Source organism: Bombus pascuorum, chromosome 1 (genome assembly GCF_905332965.1).
Source record: "Bombus pascuorum chromosome 1, iyBomPasc1.1, whole genome shotgun sequence".
In the NCBI taxonomy this organism is placed as follows: domain Eukaryota; kingdom Metazoa; phylum Arthropoda; class Insecta; order Hymenoptera; family Apidae; genus Bombus; species Bombus pascuorum.
The window spans coordinates 30,913,080-30,938,483 of NC_083488.1; the positions used below are offsets into that span (position 1 = coordinate 30,913,080).

At 39.0% G+C, this 25,404-nt stretch overlaps 1 protein-coding gene across 5 annotated transcripts in view; it reads right to left on the reverse strand.

Annotated features, from left to right (window-relative positions):
- LOC132909895 (protein unc-13 homolog B) overlaps positions 1-25,404 on the reverse strand; it is a 373,086-nt gene that overhangs the window by 325,262 nt on the left and 22,420 nt on the right. For 4 of the 5 annotated variants that reach the window (XM_060965204.1, XM_060965174.1, XM_060965183.1 and 1 more), the window contains exons 2-4: positions 20,163-20,192; positions 14,080-14,182; positions 10,178-10,427 (exon numbers count right to left, since the gene is read on the reverse strand). In XM_060965204.1, the coding sequence (XP_060821187.1) occupies positions 10,178-10,427; positions 14,080-14,182; positions 20,163-20,192 (383 nt within the window). The remainder of the gene's footprint in view (positions 1-10,177; positions 10,428-14,079; positions 14,183-20,162; positions 20,193-25,404) is intronic. The other variant, XM_060965194.1, reaches the window with a different exon arrangement.

Here is a 25,404-nt window from a genome sequence, read left to right on the forward strand (position 1 = left end):
TAATTTCACATGGACGCTGGCTTTGTAGGAGAATGAAGATATTATTCCAGTCATTCGGCAAGTATTCACCGTTGACGTGGAGCGAAGGGGACGTTGGAGCGGCGACCGGAATTCCTTTCGGCAGCATACCGTTCGCGTTTGAACTTTCATTTTCAAGACCTGACACGTTTCACACAGTGAAATCCGTTCGTACGCGCGGGCAAAGCTTTCTTCGACTGGTAAAATCAAGGGTTTTGTCGCTACCGCGACGTATGCAGCCCCGAAGCAGCCAGATATGGCAGACCGTCACCGCGTGGGACAGGAAAATGTAGGCGGAGGGTGTTGGTAAGAGCTTTGTCAAGCCTCTGTCAGAAAGGAGTGGGCGTGCACGAACACCGGTTACCGCTGATCACTAATACAGGCGAGGACGAATCAACGGTGATGTTTCATCGTCATCCCTCTAGAGTTAGTTGACATACCTCAGTCAGCGCATTTCTAATGTGAATCGAACCGGTCGTACGTGGATCTCGCGTGCAGCTTTATGAATATTTTAAGCCGGGCTTGACCCAGATTGTCCTCGCAACAGGAAAAGCAACCTGCCCTCGGCTTCCACTCACAAATCTCGCTTCATTCCTCAGCTTTTACTTGCCCTCCTCTTCTTTCGCCCTTTCTTTCATTTTCCATGTTTGCCATGCCATATCTTCGTCCCTTTTCCTTTGTTCGTCATCGCGCCTTTGTTATCCTTTCCATCGTGTACGCGTTACCGCATCCTTCGTGTCATCTTCCTTGTTCACCGTTTATTAGTAAACTCTGGCTAACTCTGTCTCTCTTTCACGCATCGTCTCTCTATCTAGCGCTCTCCGTATTATCGCCGTCTCTCTCGTTCCTCCACTATCGCACTTTCCTATTTTCCTCGTTTCGTTCTCCCTTTCCCACCAATTTACACCCTTACGCTCGCCTTCTATCCCTTCCTTTCTCCTCGTCTATCAACTTTTGCCGTCCTCTTTTCCGTCAACGTGGCTGTCGCTAGCCCTGGAACGCCAGGGTTGTCGATCGATCGTCCAGAAATATGAAGGAACCAGTTTACCGGTGATTCATCAATCCTCTTTCCGTAACCACGACCGAAACATTTCATAGCTCGGACAGAGACGATCGTAACTACACGAATGCGTTCTCGCGGTTTCCACGATGAGTTTCGACATAGAATAGAGTGAAACAATGGCAAAGACAATGAACGCAGCAAACAGAAATTTGTTACGAATGTTTTCCTTCCTCTTCCTCGATGAACGTGAACCGTGATACCTATGACCGCGTACTCTCTGTTTGCGAATGTAAATATATTTCGTTTTTTATTCAATCAACGTTTACTTTTCGAGAATTTTCTCCGCTTGATGACTTTTAAATATCAAACGACGATACGTTCGAACCATTTTCCTCAATAAAATTCCAATTGTTTACTCGACAGTTCTCTTTTTTTTCTCTTTTGTGCGCTGTTCGCGACTGGGCAATACGAATATTACGAAGAGAGGGAGAAGCGCGTGAACAAATCCAGGAAATCTTTTGCGAAGGTCGTTGCCACACAAGTCCAAGCTCGAATGTGTGCACGCAGCAGCATAACGTCGGCGTAAAGCTACGTGAACCACGTCGCCTTGGCTTCCCCGACTGTTTCATTGAGCGTTGCGAGCTGGCTATGCGCCAAGTGACGTCACAGCCAGAAGACACTCAGGGATTGTCAGCGGTGATGTGGTGATGGAACCGTGAAGGATATCGTTGCCAGGGAACAGAGCTGCCGATAGTGGTACCGAGAGCTTCTATGTGCCACTGTCTTCCAGTTGATTTCAGAGTCAAGAAAACTACAGGGATGCCACCTTTAAAACGCAACTCTTACTCATGCCACTTCGTAATTCAATTTCCTCCATTCTCAGAGAAATTTCTGGCAAATGCTTCCCCTTTCTTCTTCGTCTTTTTTGTTATCCTTCGCCTAATCTCTCTAATTTCTAGTTTTCTATCCGTTGTTGTTTTCTTTGCCATTTAGAAAAAAAGAAACTTGACTTGTCGGTTACTGGAGTAATCTCTGAATCAATTTCAAACGTCGATAGAAGCATTGTCCTCTGGCCCATGAAGAATTTTCGCATTTCTGTTATTTTATGGCGGCCATCGTACGGTCGTAAAACCGGATATTGCGTTTATAACATAGCTGGTGTAATATAGGAAAGCGTTTAATATCCGCGAAGTAGCCGCAGCGGGTCTTTGTTTCCGAGGATCGTATTAACCGAGAGATTTTCGCGTGTATCAACGAAAAATCGAAGAATATCACTCGACTCTCTCCTTTCCGATTAAATTTATTATCCCATTTACTTGGGACGTTAAGAGTGATCTTAAAGATACAGACAGAAAGGAATACCTACATGGACAATAAAACGTAGATATATAGCATGATTATTGCCTATCGTTTGCTCGAACGCTTACAAGAAGATTACGACAAATCTGTGCAAGATGGTTGCGCCTGCCAAGCAAAGAGCGACACGAGTATTCGAATGTGTATAAAAGAGCGGGTGGTAGCCACTCGCACGTGACTGAATTACACCCCTATCCGAGGTAGGGCTGCTCTCTAATTTAATTTGTTCGATCCTCCCATCGAAAGACAAGATGCACTTGGTGCACTTCGTGCGGAAAAAAAGCAAACAGGGCCTTCCAGTTTTCGCTTTCTTTTGTTTTAAGCTCTTGCACTTTGCAATCGCCACTGTTCGTCGAATCCGATTCACCGTTTCAGTCGGTATACGGCTGCATTTCAAATTCACCAGCGCTCGAAACGTCGTCGCGTTCCATTTAAAGAGCGGCCTCTCTACGCATCAACGCGACCTCGTGAACCTTGCGATTCTATTTTGACTTCATTAAATTGGGTCTCGTTTTAAAAATATTGATCGACTTGCGGCAACGGGATGAATATTATTATAACTCGATATCCTCGTTACCGCGGACAAATTAACCGACCGAATAAGTAGCTGAAAGGAATATCGAGTTATTTTTAATCGAAGATCGATATTCGGTTATGCAATTAACGTTTCTCCGCGTTCTTTATTTTCCCTTTTTTCTTCTTTTATATTTAAAGAGGATAAGGAACGGCGAGTAGGCTACACATCGTGAAAATGTTGAAACGAGAAACGGCGAACAGGGATGAGAAGTTCTCGAACCAAGTATTCTAATTTCACTGACAAAAAGAGAAAAACTACGTTTGTTGAATGCAAGGATGGTCACGCCCTCGTTTCTTCTGTTCGTCTCTGATAAAGAAGCCGTCCAATTTAATTAGCATGAATTCCCTTTTATCGTCGTATGAAAGTGCAGTGGACCGAGTCTCGCGAACGAAGAAAGAACGGTAGATAAAGGAATTCTTCGGTCGAAATTTCTCGCAGGAAAATATCTTACAGGTTCAAGAACCTCGGGGAATGGCCACTAGGATTCGTGACGTAATGGACCTTAATTTCATCGTGGATTTCACACCTTTTGTTTCGAGAATGATGTAGAGAAAGGAATTAGACCTTTCGCGATTAAAAGGATCTCGAAGAAGAAAAGAAAAGGATAACGAAATTAAACGAAGGAACTGTTTTGGCTGAATGATTAAAACTCTATTATTAAGACTTTCTTGGAAACTTTAACCGATAGTCAGGCGTAATAAAATTCATTCAAATACACCGACAGAAATGTCTCTGTATAATTTACGCTTTCGCATAAATCACGCGGCTTTTAATGCAAAGGGACGATACATTACAAAACGAATGTTAAGATTAGAAGTACGATAGGGAAGTGTAATTTTTCCTCCTCTCGCCATCGAGACGCGTGAAAACAATCAATCCGGCCGCCGCCATAAAGAAGGTATCCATTTGCCAAGTAAAATTGCTCCACACGACCAATTTGTCATACGACTTCTAAGTAGCGGCCAACTTACTTTATATGCAAATCGATATCACCGAGTTTCCCGGACTGTGTGTTTTACGGAACGAAGAAATAGCCGACAAGGACGATGCGAAAGATAAGTAAAATTATGTTTCCAAGTATCGTTAACATTCTCTGTTAATTATTAATAGCTATTAATTAGCATAATACGAATTGTAAATCCGCGAGCGAAACGAGACGAAGCGTAAATAGCGGAGGCCATCGTCGGACACAGTTTTTTTCACTTTTTCCGACGATTAGTCGGCCATTCGATTTCCACGGCAACGAGCGTTTTCCTTCCGAATATCGAATCGATCGCGAACTGGAACAGAGACCCGATATTTTTGTACGGAACAATGGAAACGACTTCTGTGACCACAAACGGAACCTTTCGCGTGCAGACATTTCGTCCCTTTACGAGTTCGACTTCTACCTCATTGTGAAACTTCGATCGTTCTCCGCTCTGCTCGACGATTGCTTTCTCGCATTATTTATTTACTTATTTATTTATTATACGGAGACGAACTGACATTAGTGTAAAAATAATCGCTCTGCAAGCACGTAAAGGACGCCAGTTGAAAAAGAAAATAGTATAAGGAAAAAGGCAAGGAAATACAAATATAGACGATAGAAAGGAAAAAATAGGAAGTTCACTGTCTTCCTTAAAAAAAAAAGAAAGAAAGCTAAATAACGAACAAAGAGAAAACGGAGAAATGGTGAAAGGAAGAAATAACTTCCTAGTCGACGAACGATCGACCTGCGCGTACTATGACATTAACAAGAGGAAATCTAATTCTGGGATCGATTATGACAGGCTGTAAGCTGTAAGCCTGTTGTAGTTCGCAGTTCACCTGTGTCACCAGAGTGAAAGCGGACTCTGCATATAGACGGGCCAGTCTACCGTGTTTCACCGGTAACACAATCCGTTGATGTGATTTTCCGATTTCCGTTGATGAAAAGGCCAATTACTTAAGCCATTGTAACCTTTCTAAATGTGATTTAGCACTAAATATGTTTTCTCAGTTCTAATTGTTTTTATTAATCCCACCATTCTTGTCGCGAATATGCTTATCTGCAAAGGAGTAAAGAAATGTTTCGCTACAAAAGTATGAAGAAACACAGAGTATGAAATCGCGTTATACGAACAAAGCTAACGGTAACGCTGGCATCGCGTAATTACACCCGCGATCGTATCGTTACTCTTCTAAATTAACAAGAAACCATCGATATGGAGAAGATGAGAGATAAGGGAATCGGAACGAGATAGATCGGATCAGATGCTACCTACACTCTCCAATTATCGACGAATCGTGCTCAGGGTAAAACCGAATCGGGAAAATTCTCGATCTCGCTAATCGAAAGGTTAATACGTGTATACCACTATTGATAAGTATCACTTTATAATCAGTTCGCGTTAACGGTATTCGAGTGCTACGGAAATATGGGATTCAATAAAGCAATAACTAAAAGCAATATTTGTTATACTATACGAGTAACTGGTTATGAATTTAAATTATTTATTAAGCAGTTTCGCGTAAACCAGTAACGTACATAATTTATTCATCGAAAATCCCTACATCGCTGTACGAATTAATCGTGGCAAGGTTTTTATCATTTTTGGACAGCCATCTTCATCATTGCACAAATATTTTAGGAAGTGAAATAACCTGAACAGTAATTTCAAAATTGTATCCCGTATATCCTTTTGAAGATATACACTCGGGCGCGCACACGTGTCTCGGGCTTCGAGGTTCTCACGATTTTCAGGACGATCAAACATCGAACTCGATCGAGATGAAGAAGCTTTTGTCGGAGGCGATCGAATTAATTCTCGAGCGAGCAGAAACCGGCGATTTCCTCGAGCGGAACTTTCAAGATATCACATTTTATTTCCCCGATTCGCGACAGTCACGGAGGCAAACACTGGCGTCCACCGGTAATCGCATTATCGACCAGGTTTGGACCGATGCACAGACCAAACCGGCGCAACTGCGACATCATGAAGGCTAACCTGAAACTCGTTACACACTTCCATCCGAACGTATAACCGGCGTCAATTGATCCGAGGTTCGTTCCATGTGTAAACACTAAACGCTCGTTTCAGTTTCATTTCACGTACACTACCGGACATGTACGGCGAGCTCTGCGAGAATATCCAGTCATTTCGATGATCCACTCGATGCCACGCGCGATATTTGGTCGATCGGGAATGGACCAACGCTTCTACGAAACAAACAATCGTAGTCGAATCAAACCGTTCGTGCAACGCTTGATATCGTTACGTTTCTTCGTGCGCGTACCCTTCGTTACTCTGTTTTTGCCGATTGTTCACTTATCGATCTCCAAGATTATTTGCAAATAATTCGCGGTATCCGATGTCTAATGATGAAACGCGAATGACACGTTGATTCGAAGTAATTATTATGTCGATACTTCGCGCTTTGCTCATTGTGAAAGGAAACAGCGTATAAAAGGGAAAGCGAGAAGCTGTAAAATTTCTGTGATGGATTTTCAAATGCAATATCGATAATAAGTTAAAACATCGATAGAGATATGTAGTTCGCTATCATTCTTAATTTTAAGATTCATAAATCAAAAGTAGGGAATTGACGCTGGAAACGAGACTAGTTTTCTTTGCTTGCTTATGTAGACCGCGCGCTACTTTTGTGGGTTATATAAACGAAATTTGAAAGAAAACAGAATTCTTTGGCCGTAACATTTTAATGAGAGCATCGTCGCACATTACCTGCGCAAATTTGCAAATTACGTTTCTGCGGAATTTACGAATTTCAGCCTGCGCTCAGCCTATTGGCGTAGAAAACAGGAGGAAATCTGGTATAAGGTTTTGAATGTAATGTAAGACACAGAAGGTTTGTTTGTAACGAACAGATGCATAGTTTCATACTTCAATAAACTTTTGTCTTTTTTACCAGTATGTCTTTCCAAGTTATGTCGTAATTTTTTTATCTTTTACTGATTTTCGCCCACAAGAATGTAGTTAAAATCCGGACTTTGTGGGGGCGTATGTTACACGTATTATACGATAATTCTTTCATGTTCGCAATTCTTTCGCCATTCCGACCGTGTTTGCCTGAAAGTCATTGTTACGTTGAAAAGAAAAATTGTTTAATAATCTCACTTTTGTAGCGCTGCCTTTTAAATTATTTTTTTAAAATATTTCAAAATTTATACGTGTCTAGAATAATATTCTACAAATAGCACCTATGAAAACGAGATTCCCAGTGCCGTTTGTAGCCGTACACGCAACATCACGGAATCATCGTAATGCTTCATAGCAGAACATAAATGTTTAATATTCGTTTCTGAATTGGCTTTGCTCCAGACATGCGATGTCCATTCGATCTAAATACATTGTATTTGCTTTCATCCGAGAATATAACTTTATCCCAGAAAGTAGTATCTTCGCTCATATATTGCTTCGTGGAGTTTAAACGCCTGGCTTGATTCTTCTTGTTAACGAATGGTTTCGTGGTATCCCACCATGGAAATCATTGCGTCACAAAATTCTGCGACATAATTTCCTCGTGAATATTCTTCCCGAAGTAGTTGGCAACCATTTGAGTGAGCTTCGTAGCCAAGATATTCGGATCCTTCTTTATTTCGCGTATAATAGCTTTTCCTTTTCTATTAGTTAGTGTCTTTGACCTGACAGTACGGTGTTTTCTTGTCACTATTACTTCGCTTTTTCGTTTTTTGATAATATAACGTATCGTGGACACACTTCCGTTTAATAATCTGGCGACCTGCCTATATGATTTTCCATCTTTGTGCAATTTTAATATCAATTCTCTTTTGAATTTCTAGGATTTTCGAACTCATTGTCAGTACGCAAACTGATATTATTCACAGCGTAACGAGAAGCTCACTACGCGATGTTCCTACATCAACTGAGCCTACGAATGATTCCACTTTGTACACAAAAGCATTGTTTATTCGCTTAACATCTAGACGTTCGATTACTTTCCTGACCTTGTTTCTGTACGTCATTGTAACGAATGTCTCATAACAGTCGACAAGTGTTTCGTAATATTCGACGAATGTTATCGGATTCGTCCCAAATTTTAGACATGTAATTTTGATACGTATATCTTATATTGGTTGTAACATTGTTTTAATAACGAGCGTTCGATTACTTTCTTGAGCAACTGTGATATATATACGAAAGGATATATAATGAGAAAGGAAAACCTTAGGTGATCGTAGAACGTTTGTTCGCGTCATGACTCAAGAACTTACAATTAGTCCAAACATTCTACTTTCGCACCTCTCACACTTCGAACTAAACAAATACTCTTTTCTCATACGTCCATTACTCTGCTCCAAACACCCTTAACACGTTCGATAAAAATTTCACCAGTTTCTCACAGTCGTGTTACTACAAAGAAGAAGAGATCAATACTCGAGATAATACTCGATGAAACTTTCTGAAAGGAAAAAAATACTTTCTAATGAAAAACTAACGTAGAGAAGTAATTCCCATAAATTCGATGAAATCGTTCTTAACGAAAAATCAGTATCGGGAGATGATTCTTACGAACGCCGCGACAGGATATTTAAATTCGAAATAAAATAATCAGCAAGTAAATAGAAAAATCTCATTTTTCATCCGTGTTATCCATTAACACACTGCGGATGCTCATGCAAATTCACGTTTCTATGAACACGACTAAAGAGACGGAGTTTAAATAAAAATTCGTTTCACGACCACTTTACTTACATAGTACATTTTGTATGCCTAAGCATACTATATTTACATTTCTGCACATTTAAATTTCTCGTAAATGCATAAACATCAGCGGCCTATTTATTAATATACATTGTGTCCTACACGAGTTTACTATCGCGATACCTGGTACGAAGTGGCATAAAATCTCTTACAGAAGCCTACCACGACAATGTATCGTGTCACCGATCTATCCACGGGATTTTTTAGACCGGTCGTTTGCACACGTATTGCTCCCTCTCTTTTTTATGAGCAGCCTTTTCGATCAGTTACACTCACGCGATGCCATTTAAACCTGTCAGCATGCCGTATGCCGGTGTATACCATGCCTTATATCCCATGCCCTTATTTTGCCACGCTTCCTTTTTTCTTTCCTCTGTTACAAAATCGTGCAAAGTTTATGCTCGATGGAGCGCGATCCCGCGGCGTTTACGGGAAAGTCGTTTGGAAAATAACAGGACGGGGAAGGGAGCGATACGAATAAAGAATTCGCTATGCTTTTGACGTCGTTCTTCGACGAATAGCTACCTTCGGTTCGTGTTGACGTATAAACAACGAATCAAATCTCTGCTTCGCCACACACCTACCAGTCCTTCTTAATAAGAAGAGGTTCAAGATCTCACCCAATGTACTAATTATACCTTCCATGTCGATCGTGTCTGGTCAATGTTCCTTGAAAAAACGACTCCCTCGTGCCCCGAGTTAAACGGTAAACAGTGCACGGTTCGAGGTATCGGTCTCCAAGGGGTGATTAATTCTTTTTAGCAAATCCGTACAACATTATACACGCTGACTTCGTTGACTTGGAAGCTAGTCAGCAGAAAAAAATTACCGCTATTTCGCGTAAGTGTCGCGGGATTTCTGCCTGACGTGTTGTATCATCGATCAGTCGTAAAGTGGAACTCGTACGCTTTTAAACGTCTCGCTACTTCGCAATCGTGCTCCTTCGCGCCTAGTTGTATCTACACCGATCGGGTGATACCGCCGCTTCGCGAAACAGTTCAACCACCGCACCGGGCGAACATGAGAAATATATACGTACACGGTTAAGTATCGGTAACACGTTTAGACCGTAAATCTCGAATACCATCGATTACGATCTTGCAAATTAGTTCGTAGCAGCTAGTACGTACTATTTGTACCGAAGAACCGCTGCTTGCCTATTCTCCTAGTTTCTTAACTTTTTCTTTTTTCGTTTATACCGGCTTTACGTCAAATACGTCGTGAACGAGCATGGGTTCATTTAATATACACGACGTCGACGTACACGCGAAAATCGAGTTCATATCGTGATAAGAGTGCCACGTGCACGGAATATCGAGACACGCCGCTTCTAATCGATCCTCGAATATTACGGACACCCACTCCCGTTTAGGAGCTGTGTACGTCGAGAGTGTAATCATGATTTTACTGTAACCGCGTCTCGGAAATATGACAGCGGGGTCGCATGCATGTTTAGAAATTAATCTGCAGTATTGGTAAGACAGAAATCTGGCTAGCTACATGTATCAATTAGTGTACCGTGCTGATGATGTCTGGTGGCTGTGTATTGCTGTTCGTGTCTCGCATGCTGTCAGAGGATATGTGTTGTTGTTCTTGTTTCCCTGTCGATACCGTGCCAGTGGATGTATTGTAGGACTGCTTAGACGTTACCTCATTCATGTAGGACACTTCTGATAATGGGACGTAGTAGTAGCCCAAGAAACGATCCCACAGGAAACCCTTGCACCACACTTCCACCAGAAGGCCCGTATTCATATCGTTCGTTTCGCTGGATAACAAACAAATTTTTATTTTACACTTTTCGCTTCTTATTTTGTCGTATTATTATATTGGCAAAGAACTTTTCTCGCATATGGCGATGTGCAAAAGTTTCACACACATTTTTCACTTTATATCCTAAAAACGATATTTTAAAGAATCTTAACTAATATCACGTTTACTTGCCGCATCCTCGTACTCTTCGTACTCGACATCGATCAAAATTCTTTTCGATATCGCTTTTCCAATATAAAATGAAAAATCTATCTGAAACTTTTGTACGTCGCTCTATAGAAAAAGTAGAAATGCAACGAATAAAGACAGAAATTGAAAGGAATTTTACGATTACGCCGTTAACGAGCCGATTAACTATTCTAGACGAAGGATAGTTTAAACATTAGACTTAAGGGGAAACAATTCGTCGACTGATTGGAAAACTTAATTAGTTAGAACGGCAAATAGAATATTCGCATTCGAATCACGATCCGGTGACTCGATATCGACTGATCCTTCCCTCGTTCCCTGTAGCTGTTAAAAGCAACGTTCAAACTCACGTCTTTCGCGTCCACGATTCTTATTACCGTCCCGTTAGATATTGCCACGTTGATGTTAAATTCACGATTTATCACGTCTTAATAGCGGAACCGTCTCGAACAGTAAACTTAAACAACGATTAAGACTATCGAATAATTTGCATTTGCTTAATCATGTTGGTCAATCGACGAATAAATGTGCCTTTATATTGAAAACCGGCAATCCAATCAGCTGATTCTTTCTGCCTCTTACATCGTTATGGATCGATAGGAAATATAAATAGACGTTTCGTAACAGCATTATTAACGTAATCGATACGGATGCTCTAAATCGAGGGAAATTGATCGATAACATCGTCGAGATTCTTATTTTCGGTTGTTTCGTCACGGGTTAAATAAATACGATTTAAATGCAGCTCGGCCGCGTACAGAGAGGGGGGCGTCAAAGGTAAAGTAGGTTAAAGGTTCGCAACTTGGCAAGTGAGGATTTAACGGCGCCAGTAAGGATATTTCAGAAAGCTAAGATCCAAAATTCTCTTATTTTCCACCTCTATCGTTCGCAATTGTCCTCCTTATATATTTTAGACGGTCGATCAATAGCGTGTTCTCCGTGTCGACCATTTCACGCGATCTGATTTTCGCGTTAACAATGTAAACTAGACAAAAGTAATCGTTAAAAGCGTAAATCAGAATTCGACATCGTTGCGAAATTTAAACGAAGATTTAAGCGAAAGCTCTGACGAAATAGGGAAATTGATGAATCGGTATAGAAATATTCGTTTCCATTTATTTCGATCTGCGTAGCTTGGACGCATATCGGCACAGAAATGCGAATCACGTTCATAACGTCGCATAACTTGGCATAACTTGATAGACCTCATTCGTCTTTAGAAACCTATCCCACGACTCGTATAAACGGAAAAACGGACGCGGCTGCGTGCTTTCTTCGCCAACACCAGCCATGCCGAATCGAACGAGGGATTTTAAATCGAAAGTTCTTCCTTAGAAAAGACGCTGCTCGTCGTCGTAATTCCATTCGGAATTTCCATAACTTTTGCTCGAACATCGGTCAACTACAATGCTGCCTATAGATAGACAGATATTTTCTTCACCTCCGTCATTTTCCCCTTTTTTTTTTTTTTTAATTCTGATTTAATGTCGCATCAACCGGAAGATTTGTTAGCAACGTTATGGAAGAATATTTGTACTACATATCGAATATTAATATTACACATACTAATAGTAGTAATGCGTCGATTAATTTGCTTCTCCGAATGAGTATTAACAAATCGTGAATTTTCTGGCCCTTTAAATTGTCTTGAAATAATAGGAAATTTAATGTATGTATATTTTTCACGTGGCCTGTACTATTTCGAGCGATTGAAAATCAAGCGAACCATTGTTAATAACAACTGGCACATTCTCGTAATACATTCTGAAAATTGAACTATCCGAATTTTCTGTTCCAATATCGACGATGTATTAACGAATATAGCCGACTGTTTCCAATTTTAAATTGTCATCTATGAAAGTGCAGTTTCAAAATAAACTTTTTCAATGAATTTATATCGTGCTCTATTTAATATCGAAAATAAAATTACATCGTAAGAACTTTCATTGAAGAATCTAACTTTCTGGCGAATAAAGTGGATGAGAAAAAGAAAAAGTTAGAGAGAGACAGAGAGAGAGAGAAAAAGAAAACTAGGCTAATAATAAAGAGCAACCAGAAAATATTTGAATATTACATTCATCACCATCGTCCTCTTTTTATAAATAAGCAAATCATATCCCACATTATATTTCTCAACACCCACGTTCTACTGATAATATCGGAATGATAAAGCATACCGGGAAACGACGTCGACAGAATTATTCTAAAGCGTAATTATACCATACCGTGCCGCAAAGGAACGAAGTTCGCTTTTGTCGACGTGATAAATCGATACTCGAATAGAAAATATCATCAGAACTGAAAAAAGAGCGAAAAGAAAACAAATGAGGATGCTAGTTCGAATGTAAATGGATCGAGCCGCGAAATACAACTAGCGATTAGCTAATCGTATTATCTTCAACAACGAATAGATTATTTTGTTGTACCGACTAAGCGTATATTTATTATATCAATTATGGATGTTAAAGTCGGGGGAGGATTTTACCTCTTAAACGGATTCGATGGTCGATCGCAAAACCTCCACGTTATCGAGCTCGGACACAAACTCAGAAATGAACGAGCAATGATAACGCGCACACTTCGGATCTCGTCGATTTCTTTCGACTCTTATCATTTTCATTCAACACCGACCCACTAAATATGGTTATCGGAGGCAAAAGAAGTTGAACACGGATAGTAGATTCTCGTAAACCGACATCGTTACAAATATTGATATTCAAAGTCAATGATGATATAGATGAATTTTATATTTTATCGTAGAAAAGAAGATATACCATTGCTAAGTTTTTTAACAAATTATTCAAATGTACTGTTGAGAATTGTGGATCTTAATTGCCGAAATAAAAGTAAAGGAACACTAAGGTTACGCTTAGAATTCATATTAAAATAGTTTTAGATTCATTTAATAAACGATTCCCAGGATCTTCGTCGATATAACGCGTCTCGGCACTCTTTGTCTCATCATCTTCCATACCAGACTGCCAACGGAATAGTTACATCCATGTGCTTTTCGAGACGCCGCGCACACACGTATTTCCATGCGTGTGTCACTACTACGCGGCCAATCTAGTCTAGCACACAAAATTATACATATCTCAATATGCACATTCTGATAATTACATAAGGAAGTAGCAAAGACTGCTTCTATTGATCTACCATTGATTTATACGTTTTAAGGAAATTCACGTGCTGTTACACGCACAAATCCAAATAGTATCCAGACATTTACGAGCGATAAACTACAACAGATGGCGAACTTGGAACATCGGTGAACTGCAAATTCGAAATTGAAACGGTCCGTCCCTTTCGTCTGTTTCATCCCTATGCTTTTATCTATTCGAAGGGGGAAATCGTGGAAAATATTGGATACCGAGGGACGATATTCGGGGCTCTATCGTAAATTCGGCAAACCTACCGACCTTTCTTGTTAATAAATACGTTCGCAGACATGTACTTACAAAAGAAAATCTTGCTCCCAGCATGGATTGGCCCCTTTCACCGTGACTGTCGTCGACTTCACATTCTGCAGCTTCAGTGTTACGTAGGAGTTGAATTGTTCCGCTGAAATCGTGGTTGATCGAATCTGAATCGGGTCCGAGAAAATTCAAGCGGTTTGTTTTCCCTTGAACGAGCGGGGCGCAACGATCACGGCCAGGCCAGGGTTATGCGATTTCGATTGGTCGTGCAAAGAAAGACACACAATGCAGCTCGTAAAAGAAATCTGTCTCGCGAAAATGGGAATGTTGACGTTGATAAATAGACAAGGGCGAGCCGCAAAGAGGAACGGCCGGCATCAAGGTATCGCATCGCGCCGACCAAAAATTATTTACGATCGGATAAACTGGGATTTATTCCGTCCACCCAATAAATTAAATCTCGCTCGAACAAGCTACGTTACGCTTTACCGTCGCGTCCTGGAACGTCGACTCGCGTAGGCCGAAGCAGTACGTCGAGATAAAAAATTAATTATTGAAATTCTCCAACGGGGATCTTGATACGAACGGAATGTACACGACGCGTGTATAAATATTTAGGATTGATTGTTCCTAGAGAATCTCATCTAAATTGTTTAATGGCTTTTGTGTATTTGTATTGGGTTGGCAACTAAGTGATTGCAAATTTTGTCAATACCACCTAATGACAAAATCCGCAATCAGTTAGTTGTCAACGCAATATTTGATTAAGCGAGTATGAAAGTTTGCTTTCTGACAAGGAATAATGTTGTTCTTTCGAAAGCTTAATTTTGTATTAATCTAATTGTAAGAGGTCGTGGACACATAGTTCGAGACACTTTAATCGAAAGGAAGGAAAGAAATTAGCCGAGTTGTTCGCTAATCGTCCGTTCATTCCTTTGTATCCGTTCCTTGTTCATTAATATCATAAGATCCGACGCTTGATTAGAGGAACGGTCACGAAATTACATTCTTTTCGCATCCTCTGAGCATGCCAGATAGAGAACGGAATCGCGAGTGCTTTAATTAAAAAAAATCTTTTAATTACCGCAACTGGACGTCGCGCGTTTATATTTCAAACACGAGCGCGCGACTGGAAAAATAATAAAATATTTCCGCGCCGGCGAGAACTTTTATCCAGTCGGGAAACGAAAAATCGCAGTTAGCTTCGTAACGAATATCCGAAACATCGTTATATTTCTGTCGCGTACCTTCTCGTCATGGGACAATTAAAGCGCCATTTATGGAAATTACCGAAACACTTTCAAGTGTTTCGTTTCAAGATTCGTGAAAATGTTCAACAGACACTCAACACGAACAATTTTTATGCACGTATCGTGTGCGTCATATGAAAGTTTCTAAAATTTATTAGCACTATAACGGGAGCGACTATAAAATTGAAAAGAAATTCGAAAATGTATATGTATGGAAATTACAAGACATCTATTACGAACATACGTTTACTAGAAGATTAGTATACGACGCGATTAATATCGATGTTAAAATATAAAAATCACTAAAGGAGAACGTAAGTCAGATTATTTTATATTTTATCCGAAAAATATGTCTAAGAAATTAAGCACTCCAGAAACCTCAAAAGAATTACTCGACGGAATTTATTATTGAAAAAGACGCGCGATTTTTCAAGAAAAAATTCACGAAGTTATAGATGGTAAAAAGTTTAACTTCGCTTAAATCCTTTTTAACTTCCGTTACGATTTTGCCGAACGATCTAATACTTTCGTAAGGTACTGTATATATGATTAAAGAAAGACAAACGATTATCCTTTGCGACGATGTTTTCTCGATAAGCTGTCAAAGCTTGACTCGTCTAACAACCCATGGAGACGGTGAACATCCGTAAGTAGATGTCGAATCGATAACAAAAGATCAGAGACACGCAGATACATAGAATTGTAACATTCTTTCGAAGAAAGCTCGATCGTTTCTCAATTTACCAAAGATACAGATAGTCTGTCGACCCATCTGCGTGCTTGGAAAACGGTGCAGACGAACCGTAAAGCTCTATAAGCTTTCGACTCCGTCGTCTGTGCAGGAGTATACATTCCGGCTGCAAGCTCTCGATAACTCGTGAAAAAAATCCGTTTTACGATATTCGATGGGTGTTTCAAGTAGACTGACTAGATATTTTGTTACTACGTGCAACGAAATTGTTCCTACCGATTGAAGTTTGTATCACAGCGATCGAATCAACGAAGCCGCGCGTGGATCGATACTCAGGATTGACGAATTAACTCGTCCAAAAACACTCGAGATTTAATTATTATTATCGAGAATTAAAAATTATACGATCGTGTAGAAAAAGAAATGAACGAACTGAAAGACAATGTGATAAACGAGGTAGTATATGGATCGTCTAGCTAGAAAGTTGAAATAATTATCAAAATAATTGAAACATTCTATTAATTTCTTAATAGAATGAAAAATTTCTTCGAATGAGGAAATTACGTATGGAGATACGGAGAAATAGATGGAATTTTGATGTCGATCTGCAATTCCCTTGCTTACGATACTGCTTGCGTTGCAGTATATCTTTATTGATTCATAAAGCGAGACAATTTCCATTATCGATGAATATTTAATTACGGTTAATGTAATTGCCGTAAAACGAGTTATTAATAACAACAACGGAGGCTGTCGTTTAAGTGGGACACACGAGCGCAAGCCTGAACCGGTTTGCATAATTGAAATTCTTGTTGGAGTCTTATTTCATCTGAAACGATCGCATTTCCAGCGATACACCAGGAAGAACGTTTCACTCTGATTTGCATGATATATTGCCTGTTATCAGAACCTTCTAAACAATTCCTCGTTCACGTGTTCGTACATCGAAGTAAACGCGAGGTTACTTCGGTACAAAAAGCTCTTGCATTCGTTTATTTAAGTACGCGCATACATTAGCGATATTAGCATAGCTTCAGGTTGTTCTCATCGCTGCAGCGAATAACCAGCGCTAGCCGGATTTGCCCGACTATTTAAAAATTCAATCGACGACTTTAATATTAAATAACTAGAAGCAAATTTTCAAACTAACTATAATTAACTAAAGTTATATATATACGAATCGACATTAACTATTTGGCGATATTAATATAATAGTCGACCTGAAGGAGAATTCGGAGCAATGAGCTTGTAAGAGCTGATAACTAAATTTAGCGAGTTTGGTCAATGGCAAGATGAACAAAAGAAGATTTTCTTGGAATCTCGAAGTCTGATGTCAAATCATTCAGATAAGAAAAAGAAGATTCGAATGGCTGTAGATTCGTGCAAATTTGTTCGAAGATATTGGATAAAGACAAGAATGTACAAAACGGAACACAGATAACTTCTTCGTTGAGATAGAAGATGCGCTACATAGATAATTGTAAATTCACAAGATATACAATAAGCAATTAGAGTGTGTAATAAATGAATTGTAGAAATTCTAAGGATTTACAGCTCACGAAGTACCAAGATTCACTTAGCTGGGGAATCTGTCTAACGCTGCAAACGATATACGCTACTTATCGCCTGACGCTTTGGTATTAGCGATTATACGACACCATAGACTACAGAGTGTCTATCGTTTAAAGTCGTTCAAAGTTCAAGCCGTTAGCCCTACTTGCCATACGATGCCGGAATCCACTTACTCCAGGAAACCACATAGCGTCGCGTACCGCTTGACTCAAAAATGTCCACCTAACACCAGGAACCGCATAGTGTCAGGACTTACTTATACAGGCAGATTATCAAAACATCTTGGTTTCACGGATAACTTCCGTGCGGCCCATTTATCGTCTATGGCAGCGACCACGAGTCTTAGGATCAATTTGGACCCAGAGCCTTACTTAGGTATGTGACTATTCGAATTCTGAATTATTATCGCTTTAAAGATCCTCGGAGCTGGCACAAGCAAATTGTGCGACAAAGTTATTTATGGAATCGAAATTTTTGGCACCAGGTGAGCTCTCAGGTCAAATGAACTCTATAACCAAACGAATTCTACCAAGGACTTGCAAGAATCATCAAATAGATTGCAAAAACCAGCAGCCTAAAAAGCTACATGGTTCCAAAAAGTATAAAAATCTTGGTTAAACGAGCTCTGTGGTCAAAAATGGACCTTTCGTGTGACTGAACCCCGGAATTAAGTGGTTCTTCGGATTAAGAGAACTCTTGCGGCAATAGGACTGCGGAATTAGGTAGTCCCTTGGGATAGAGAAACCTTGGCTCCAAGTTACCCATGGAATGTCAAGTGAATTCTGATAGTAAAGGTTCAGATATGTACATCTGTGGTTCTGAAATCTTGGTAACTTTGTTATTGCCATATTGTTTAAGCTAAATTATGCTAGAGTCTCGGCAAACAATATACCATGAGAATATGAATGAGTTTATGTAGCAGAATCGTTGTTATGTCTCGTCAGAAGTGTGTGAAACAAAAGAAACTGACAATCGACGCAGTACCTGTCTAACGATAGCAATTGGTCACACAAATGCTCATACGAATAATTTTCTTCGTATGATTTCATGAATAACAAATCAAGAGCTTTTCACACTGAAACGATAACTCTGATAATCCTGATCCGTGCAGGCCTCTCTTGCACAGTAATTTACCAACTAATAATACTAGAAAATTAACAATTAGTAAGTTGACACTTTGATAATTTTATAACTTTAAGCGATTTGCAATTTAGCTGTAAAATTTACTTTTAGAATTTTATACGTTTTATTATCAGGCTTGTTACTGTTGTGCAAGGCAATTCATCGTGACTTGTACAATTCTTGCAATAGTATTAATCCAATTTTGCAAGAGAACTCCACAATTAAAATTATCCATAAACGTTGCGTTTCTATACACAACATTATCTACGTGAAAAACAATGATTCTACTAGTCTCAGGCTACATGTGGTAACACACGTAACCTAACGTAAAAAGACGCGCGATATGAATGCGAAGTTACTCAAAGTCTCGAGGCTTTTGCCTATAACTAACGAGAGAATGCTATGAAACACGAGAGCCGGTAAACTGGCTAGACGTAACAGGAAATTACTACGATCTGAAAAGTTTAAACGCGTTAACACCATATATGTGCAAGGATCGCTGTTATTCCTGGAAATTGTCTCGCTTTAAATAACGCCGCGACACGACAAAAATCACGATCATTCATGACTAGCAATAAGATCGTCGCCTTAAAATAAAGAATAAATTCTACGCCCGATATAAACCGTTTCACTGTGATATCGCGAATTCGTGACATTCTCAAACAGTAAATGGAACGATTTAGGGCGATGAATAACAAATTTTTGCATATTTCCAATGTCGTTCTCGAGTATTTTCAGCGAAACGTGCAACACCAAGAAATCCTTTATGATACACATCTCCATCGTTAACGATTCTAATAATTCGTTCGAAACGTTTCCCTGCAATATTAGGTTTGTCGCGAACCGAATCGTTTTTGCGGACAAACGATACTAATGAGCGAATGCAGCTATCGAAGAAAGATCAAGGACACGTTCCTTCACGAAGCACGTAGAGAGCGATTTAAGTTTTCGATCTAAGTAGAACTAAGTCGATCGGTAGTTACGAGGCATCTGATCGTTTGATGTAACTGGAGTCTTCTCATGGATTGGAGCATAGCTTATTTGCATGTTCGAAAACAAACTGAGGCAAACATCGGTAAAAAGAAAAAAGGGGAAGATTTTGAGAAAATGGCAATCGCGTAACGTCGCGTTGTCGCGAGGGATCTGCACGTCGATACCGCGGAAAAATTATTTCAGCATGAACAGAACATTGCGATATTCCGGTTGAGAAATCGCATAACCTTTAGCTTGGAAGCGTTCCAATCGGAGTGCAACAAATTTTGCCCGAACCTTAAAACTGGAGCGTGAGTAAAGACTTCATTTCGCGAATAGTATCGCTTGTATCTCAATTTTCGAAACAATCGTCCCACGGTGAACGTTGATCGCTTGTAATTTGCATGTGTAGGTACCTATTTGCGCCACGCTCGTGCAAATCTTTAAGGCTCATTTTAGAACAACTTCAAGTTTGGATCCCAATTAGACTCTTCTTCCCGTTTTCACAGGATACAAACCTTCCTCGCAGACGAACCGCGCCTTCTTCACTGCAACAGAAAAGAAGAAAATAGGTCATAAATCAAAGGTACCGATTGATTCCAAATGACTGTTTATACGATACCGGTAAAAGATAATATTAACAGTTCTCGTGGGTCACTTAATTTCGTTAAATCAACGTATCAACTGTGTGAGCGTGCGAGCATGTGCATAAATGGAATTAAAGCACGCTGGTTCGATTAAAAGCATACGTAAATATGCACGCAGCTGGACGTTCGGAATAATTAAAACGAAAGTAGGTTATTCCACTTATTTGTCTTAACGCAAACGAGTCAATGGTTAATTCCATTCTACCCTAAGGCCAAGATCGTTCGACGAGGATAGGAAACGACACTCCTTGAAAAGAGTATATATATGTTTCTACGAGGACTTTTGTGTCATTTTATGATCATTTCCAATTCATTGCCTATCAATTGGTTTCATTTTTTTATTTATGCTCAATTAATGACTTTATTATCGCTCGAAGCACGAAAATCTTTGCGATACATTAAATAACAGCTTTCATAAGTTAGCTTAGAAAAGGACATTGTTGTTACTCTACATTATCGTAAAATACTGATCATACAAACAATTTTATTATAACTAAACTTATAGTAGAAGAAAATGTCGTAGAATCAACGTAATAACTTGTGAAGAGTGATTCTCACAAGAGTGATTCTCATCGGATTCGAAGCAGATATTTATCTTCTTACCATAACGTCAAATCGAATTGCATATTGCTTTCTTCGAATTACAGGATATGTCCACTCCTACAAATTCGTGCATATTATACAAAAAAGAACAGAGTAGAGCTGGTCATCGGTCGATACGTCGTGCCACTAAGATTTCATCAAATTATACTTTTTGTCCTGACAAATTAATATAATATGAATTTATATTCGACGACTATTTAATTTGTAGGACAAACGATACTAAATGTACGAAATCTGCAGAACCCTATTCTTCAAATTAATCCTGGATTTATACTCTCTAACTGAAACGCTGAAACACCATTGCATCTTTGGATCTTCGATTCCACGAAAACCCGTTGGGAAGCCCGGTTTGGTCACAAAAATAGGCAGCCACTTTTAAATGCATCCCGAAGACACATATACACGGAAATTGAAGCCGGTGGCTGGTGAATTCGATTTCGACGTTCCACGATTTTCCATTGAGCATCCGCTATCTATGAATAAATCAATTCGCCGCAATTCACGTGTGACACTTCAACGACAATGAGCCTGCCTTGAAACGGCTTCCATATATGCATTTACCGAACGCGTAGACAGATAGGGCTGTGCACACTTGTACAATTGCACACACGCACGTCCAGACGTTATTAGATCCGACTATTCGAAAACGAGAAGAGAATTCAATTTCTTCCGGAGAAAAGCGTCGGTAATGATATTATAAAACCTGTATTTGACCGATTGATCTTACATCGAACCGTTGAAAGAAAAGCAGCGTTGTCCGACTAACTGGCTGCTGCCGCCGTGTGAAAATGATCGAAAGATTCATGATGAAAATAATATGCGGCTTATAACAGGGTAATAGTGTGATTGTGAAAATATGAATATTGAAATATATAATGGTGAGTTTGTTCGATCAATACAATTCAATTGTACATGTAATTGTTCTTATTATTGGGAGATGAGCAATGAAACGCATTTTGTATTTCACATTGCAGAAAAGAAAAAGAAAAGAATATGAAAAAGAAATTTATATAAAATATGAATATTAATATCTATTTATGACAACATCAAAGATGACATTTGAAAACATTATACTAAATATTATCGTATTTAAACTGACTACATGTAATTGATTATACGAAAAATTCTATTCTCATCTTTGCAGTGATATACGTAAACTATGTACGTAGACACCTATGCGTTATGTGATATATGTAGACTTTAAAAATACGTTTCTTACAAATACCTTGAAACGCTCTAAGTATGGATAAAAGAGCTTGCAAATTTGTATAATATATTGAGTATTAATCAAGAATTATATTAAACTGATTGTATATTATCCAAAATACGATGAATCGTGTAGTATATAACTAGATATGACAAGAACATTAAATTTAGGTTCACAAAAACAGCTATCGTTCTAGATTATATAATCAATCTTGTCCAACAACCAATTCTAACAAATACAGTTTCACTAGATCGTAAAAATTTCCTCCAAATGTTTGAGTGCTTTGTGCTACGACATCAAAGCTATCAAAATTACTTTTTTTACGTAGCAACGCATTCTATTATGGCATTTAAATCGGCATTCAGAATACAGCGGAGACAATACCGTGAAAGACTTATTATCGTGCTTCTTGGAATCTCAAAAATAATTAATTCTCTACGTCATAACGAGCTTCAGAAAGGGAATTCCCTTGTTCGAGTAGATATTTGAGTACCGTTCGCTCGAATGCGATAATTGCTGCTGAGTTTCTGCTCCTCTGCTGTTTTTAGTATGCATAGAATTGGCTGCTGGTGTGTGATATACTTTTTTTTATTTCACGTTACTTTTTTCCATGATATATATATCGCTGTTAATTATAAATCTGGTATTTGATGATTAATGGATCTTAATTTCGAATATCGTTACATTATGGCAACACATATACTTTTCCTTTTAATTGAAAATTAATTATATATATATTTTCCCAGAATTACGCAGTCGATAATATAATGGCCAATTAGTATTTATAATTCATTTAGGACACTATCAATGTTGATTTACGACGAAAGTGATCTCTGATTGAACTCTAAAGAACACCTACACAAAAGCCTACGCTCTATACTAACATCGATGTTATCTAGACACATATATAGTTTCGTGTTCTTGTCACTAGCAACATTGTATGCATACCACATACAGTAGGCGTAAAACTTGGAATTCCTGGCTTCTCTTCCTACCTGTTGAAAATTAGCTACAAATAAGATAGAAAGCTAAAACGTAATAGTCGCCGAACAACACAGCCAACTCTTGCTTTAAGATTATCGAGATTATATTACGTGTACTATACTTGAAACAACTAACTTTGCAAACTGAATCTTTAACTACCATGCTTGCCGTTCAATCATAGTGACATCACTCCGTCTTTCGAATCGATCCATAAAAATCTAATATTTTAAGTTATATTATTAGATATCGTGTTGCTGTATATGCGTTGGCCATCGAGATGATATTTCAAACAAATTCTACGGTACAAATAATGTGTTTTTGATGGAAATACGTGAGTTAGAGTTTTGACTGGAAACCCGTAAAGCTGAACACGAGAACACAGCGTTGCATTGATAGGAGGCTATTTCTACATTGTTGTTTCACCGTACAACATATTGAACAGTAGCAGCACCGCGCCGCGTCATCCCAATTGGACTTAATCAGATTCAGGGAGACGTCTAGGTCAAACAATCCAGATATTATCCACGCGTAGATTATAATATCGATTGGAATTACACCCAATTGTTGTGGACTAAAAACACTGTATATGCGAAGTTTCTAACTCTTTCATTATCTATCGTCGATATAAATAGAGTTAAACTCAAAATTAAAAACCGGGGATCTTTTATTACAAATAAATAAAGCTACTTGAATTTATAGTCCATTAAAGTATCATAAATTATAAGCAATACCTTTTAAATTTCGTTTAAAAAAGGCAAATGATTTAATCCATGATACGAAGAGTCCAAAGTTAACTTTTGGGAAGATTATTAAGCTGACATGGAATTAATTTTCCTGACACGGATAAAGTACTAAATGGCCCATAAAATTATAAATAAACCTAGAATAAATATATAATTTATCGACCTTTTTAATATAATCCTCCTTGCACAATCCCTCTAAACATTCCATCAATGATCGTGGAAACATTTGTGATAATCGAACAATGCACTTTGTGTACATAGCGTGTCTCTCTTTTATCTTCTAATCTTTATTTCGTGGATTATTATTTCTAAATTAAATCTTCTCGCTCCTTGCCCCCTCCCCCTATCAAATACGATAAAGCAGCTGAATGAAAGATCGAGTGTTCGCAAACTTCTCGAATGTAAATAAGGATTCAGGTATATAGATAACGTCGTACCGACGCTAATCTTTTTTTAACGGTCCTAATGAAAAGGTCACGAAGTGACCCGTATACGTATCCTGACTCGCGCAAGCTTACGAGGCTAACGTGCCGTGGGTTCGTGCTCCTTTCCGTAAGTGTGCGTGCTCATCGGCGGACAGAGGCAAGATTTTAACGAACCAACGGAGATTTAAAGCAATGACCTGTACTAGTAAATGCCAGACAATGAGCTGGAACCTATACGAACGAATAACTGGCCTAAGGTTAACTGCAAGACACAAGAATGGCTTCACCAAAGTTGCCGTAGTACACACGCAAGCGTCGTTAGTCGCGTACACAGCCACGCGACGTGTAATCCGAACTGTCCGTAGGACGATAATCAGCCGCATTTATTCTGTCATGCGAAAAAGTGTTCTTGTTAACGCTTCGCGAGCAGGGAATGGATTCTTCTACCATTCCAGGGGTGAAAAAGCTCGCTACCCAGAAACATCGATTGCGCGGTTGTTTCGGCGTGTACAGTAGCGGACAAAAGTTTAAGACGATGATTTGTAAACCGGATTACAAACATCTTATACGCATATTGTTCTTCTATTCGGTTTGTCTCTTTGGAATAACGTAGCTGTATGTTTGACCTTCGTAACCTCAGACAGTCAGTTGTTAAATACAAACAATGTAGGAGTTACAACAGTTAGTTACCGCCTAGCACTTGGAAACAGTGGACATTAGTTTAAGACGATCTGTGTAAAACGTGAGTACGAGTACAGTTTTTGAACATTTTGATTCTGGAATGTCAAAATCATTGTTTAGTGTACCTTTTATTGCTTAAAATTCATTTAGGTAGGAACAGACTATGGGTAAATCAAAGAATTTACTTGAAAACGAAAGGGAACAAATCGTAAGGCTGCGAAAGCAAAGTAAAACCTTCACCGAAATAGCAAATATAGTGAACAGGTCAGAAACAGCTTGTAAACAAGCTTGGTATAAATGTTTAAAGACAGGCATGTATTGCGATCAACCGAAAAACGGAAGACCACGGAAAACAACACCGAAAATGGATCGCCGGATTCATCGATTGAGCGAAAAGGATCGTTTTCGTAGTGCAAATAATATTGCTGCGGAGATAAACTATGAAAACGATACACAAATTAGTGCTAGAA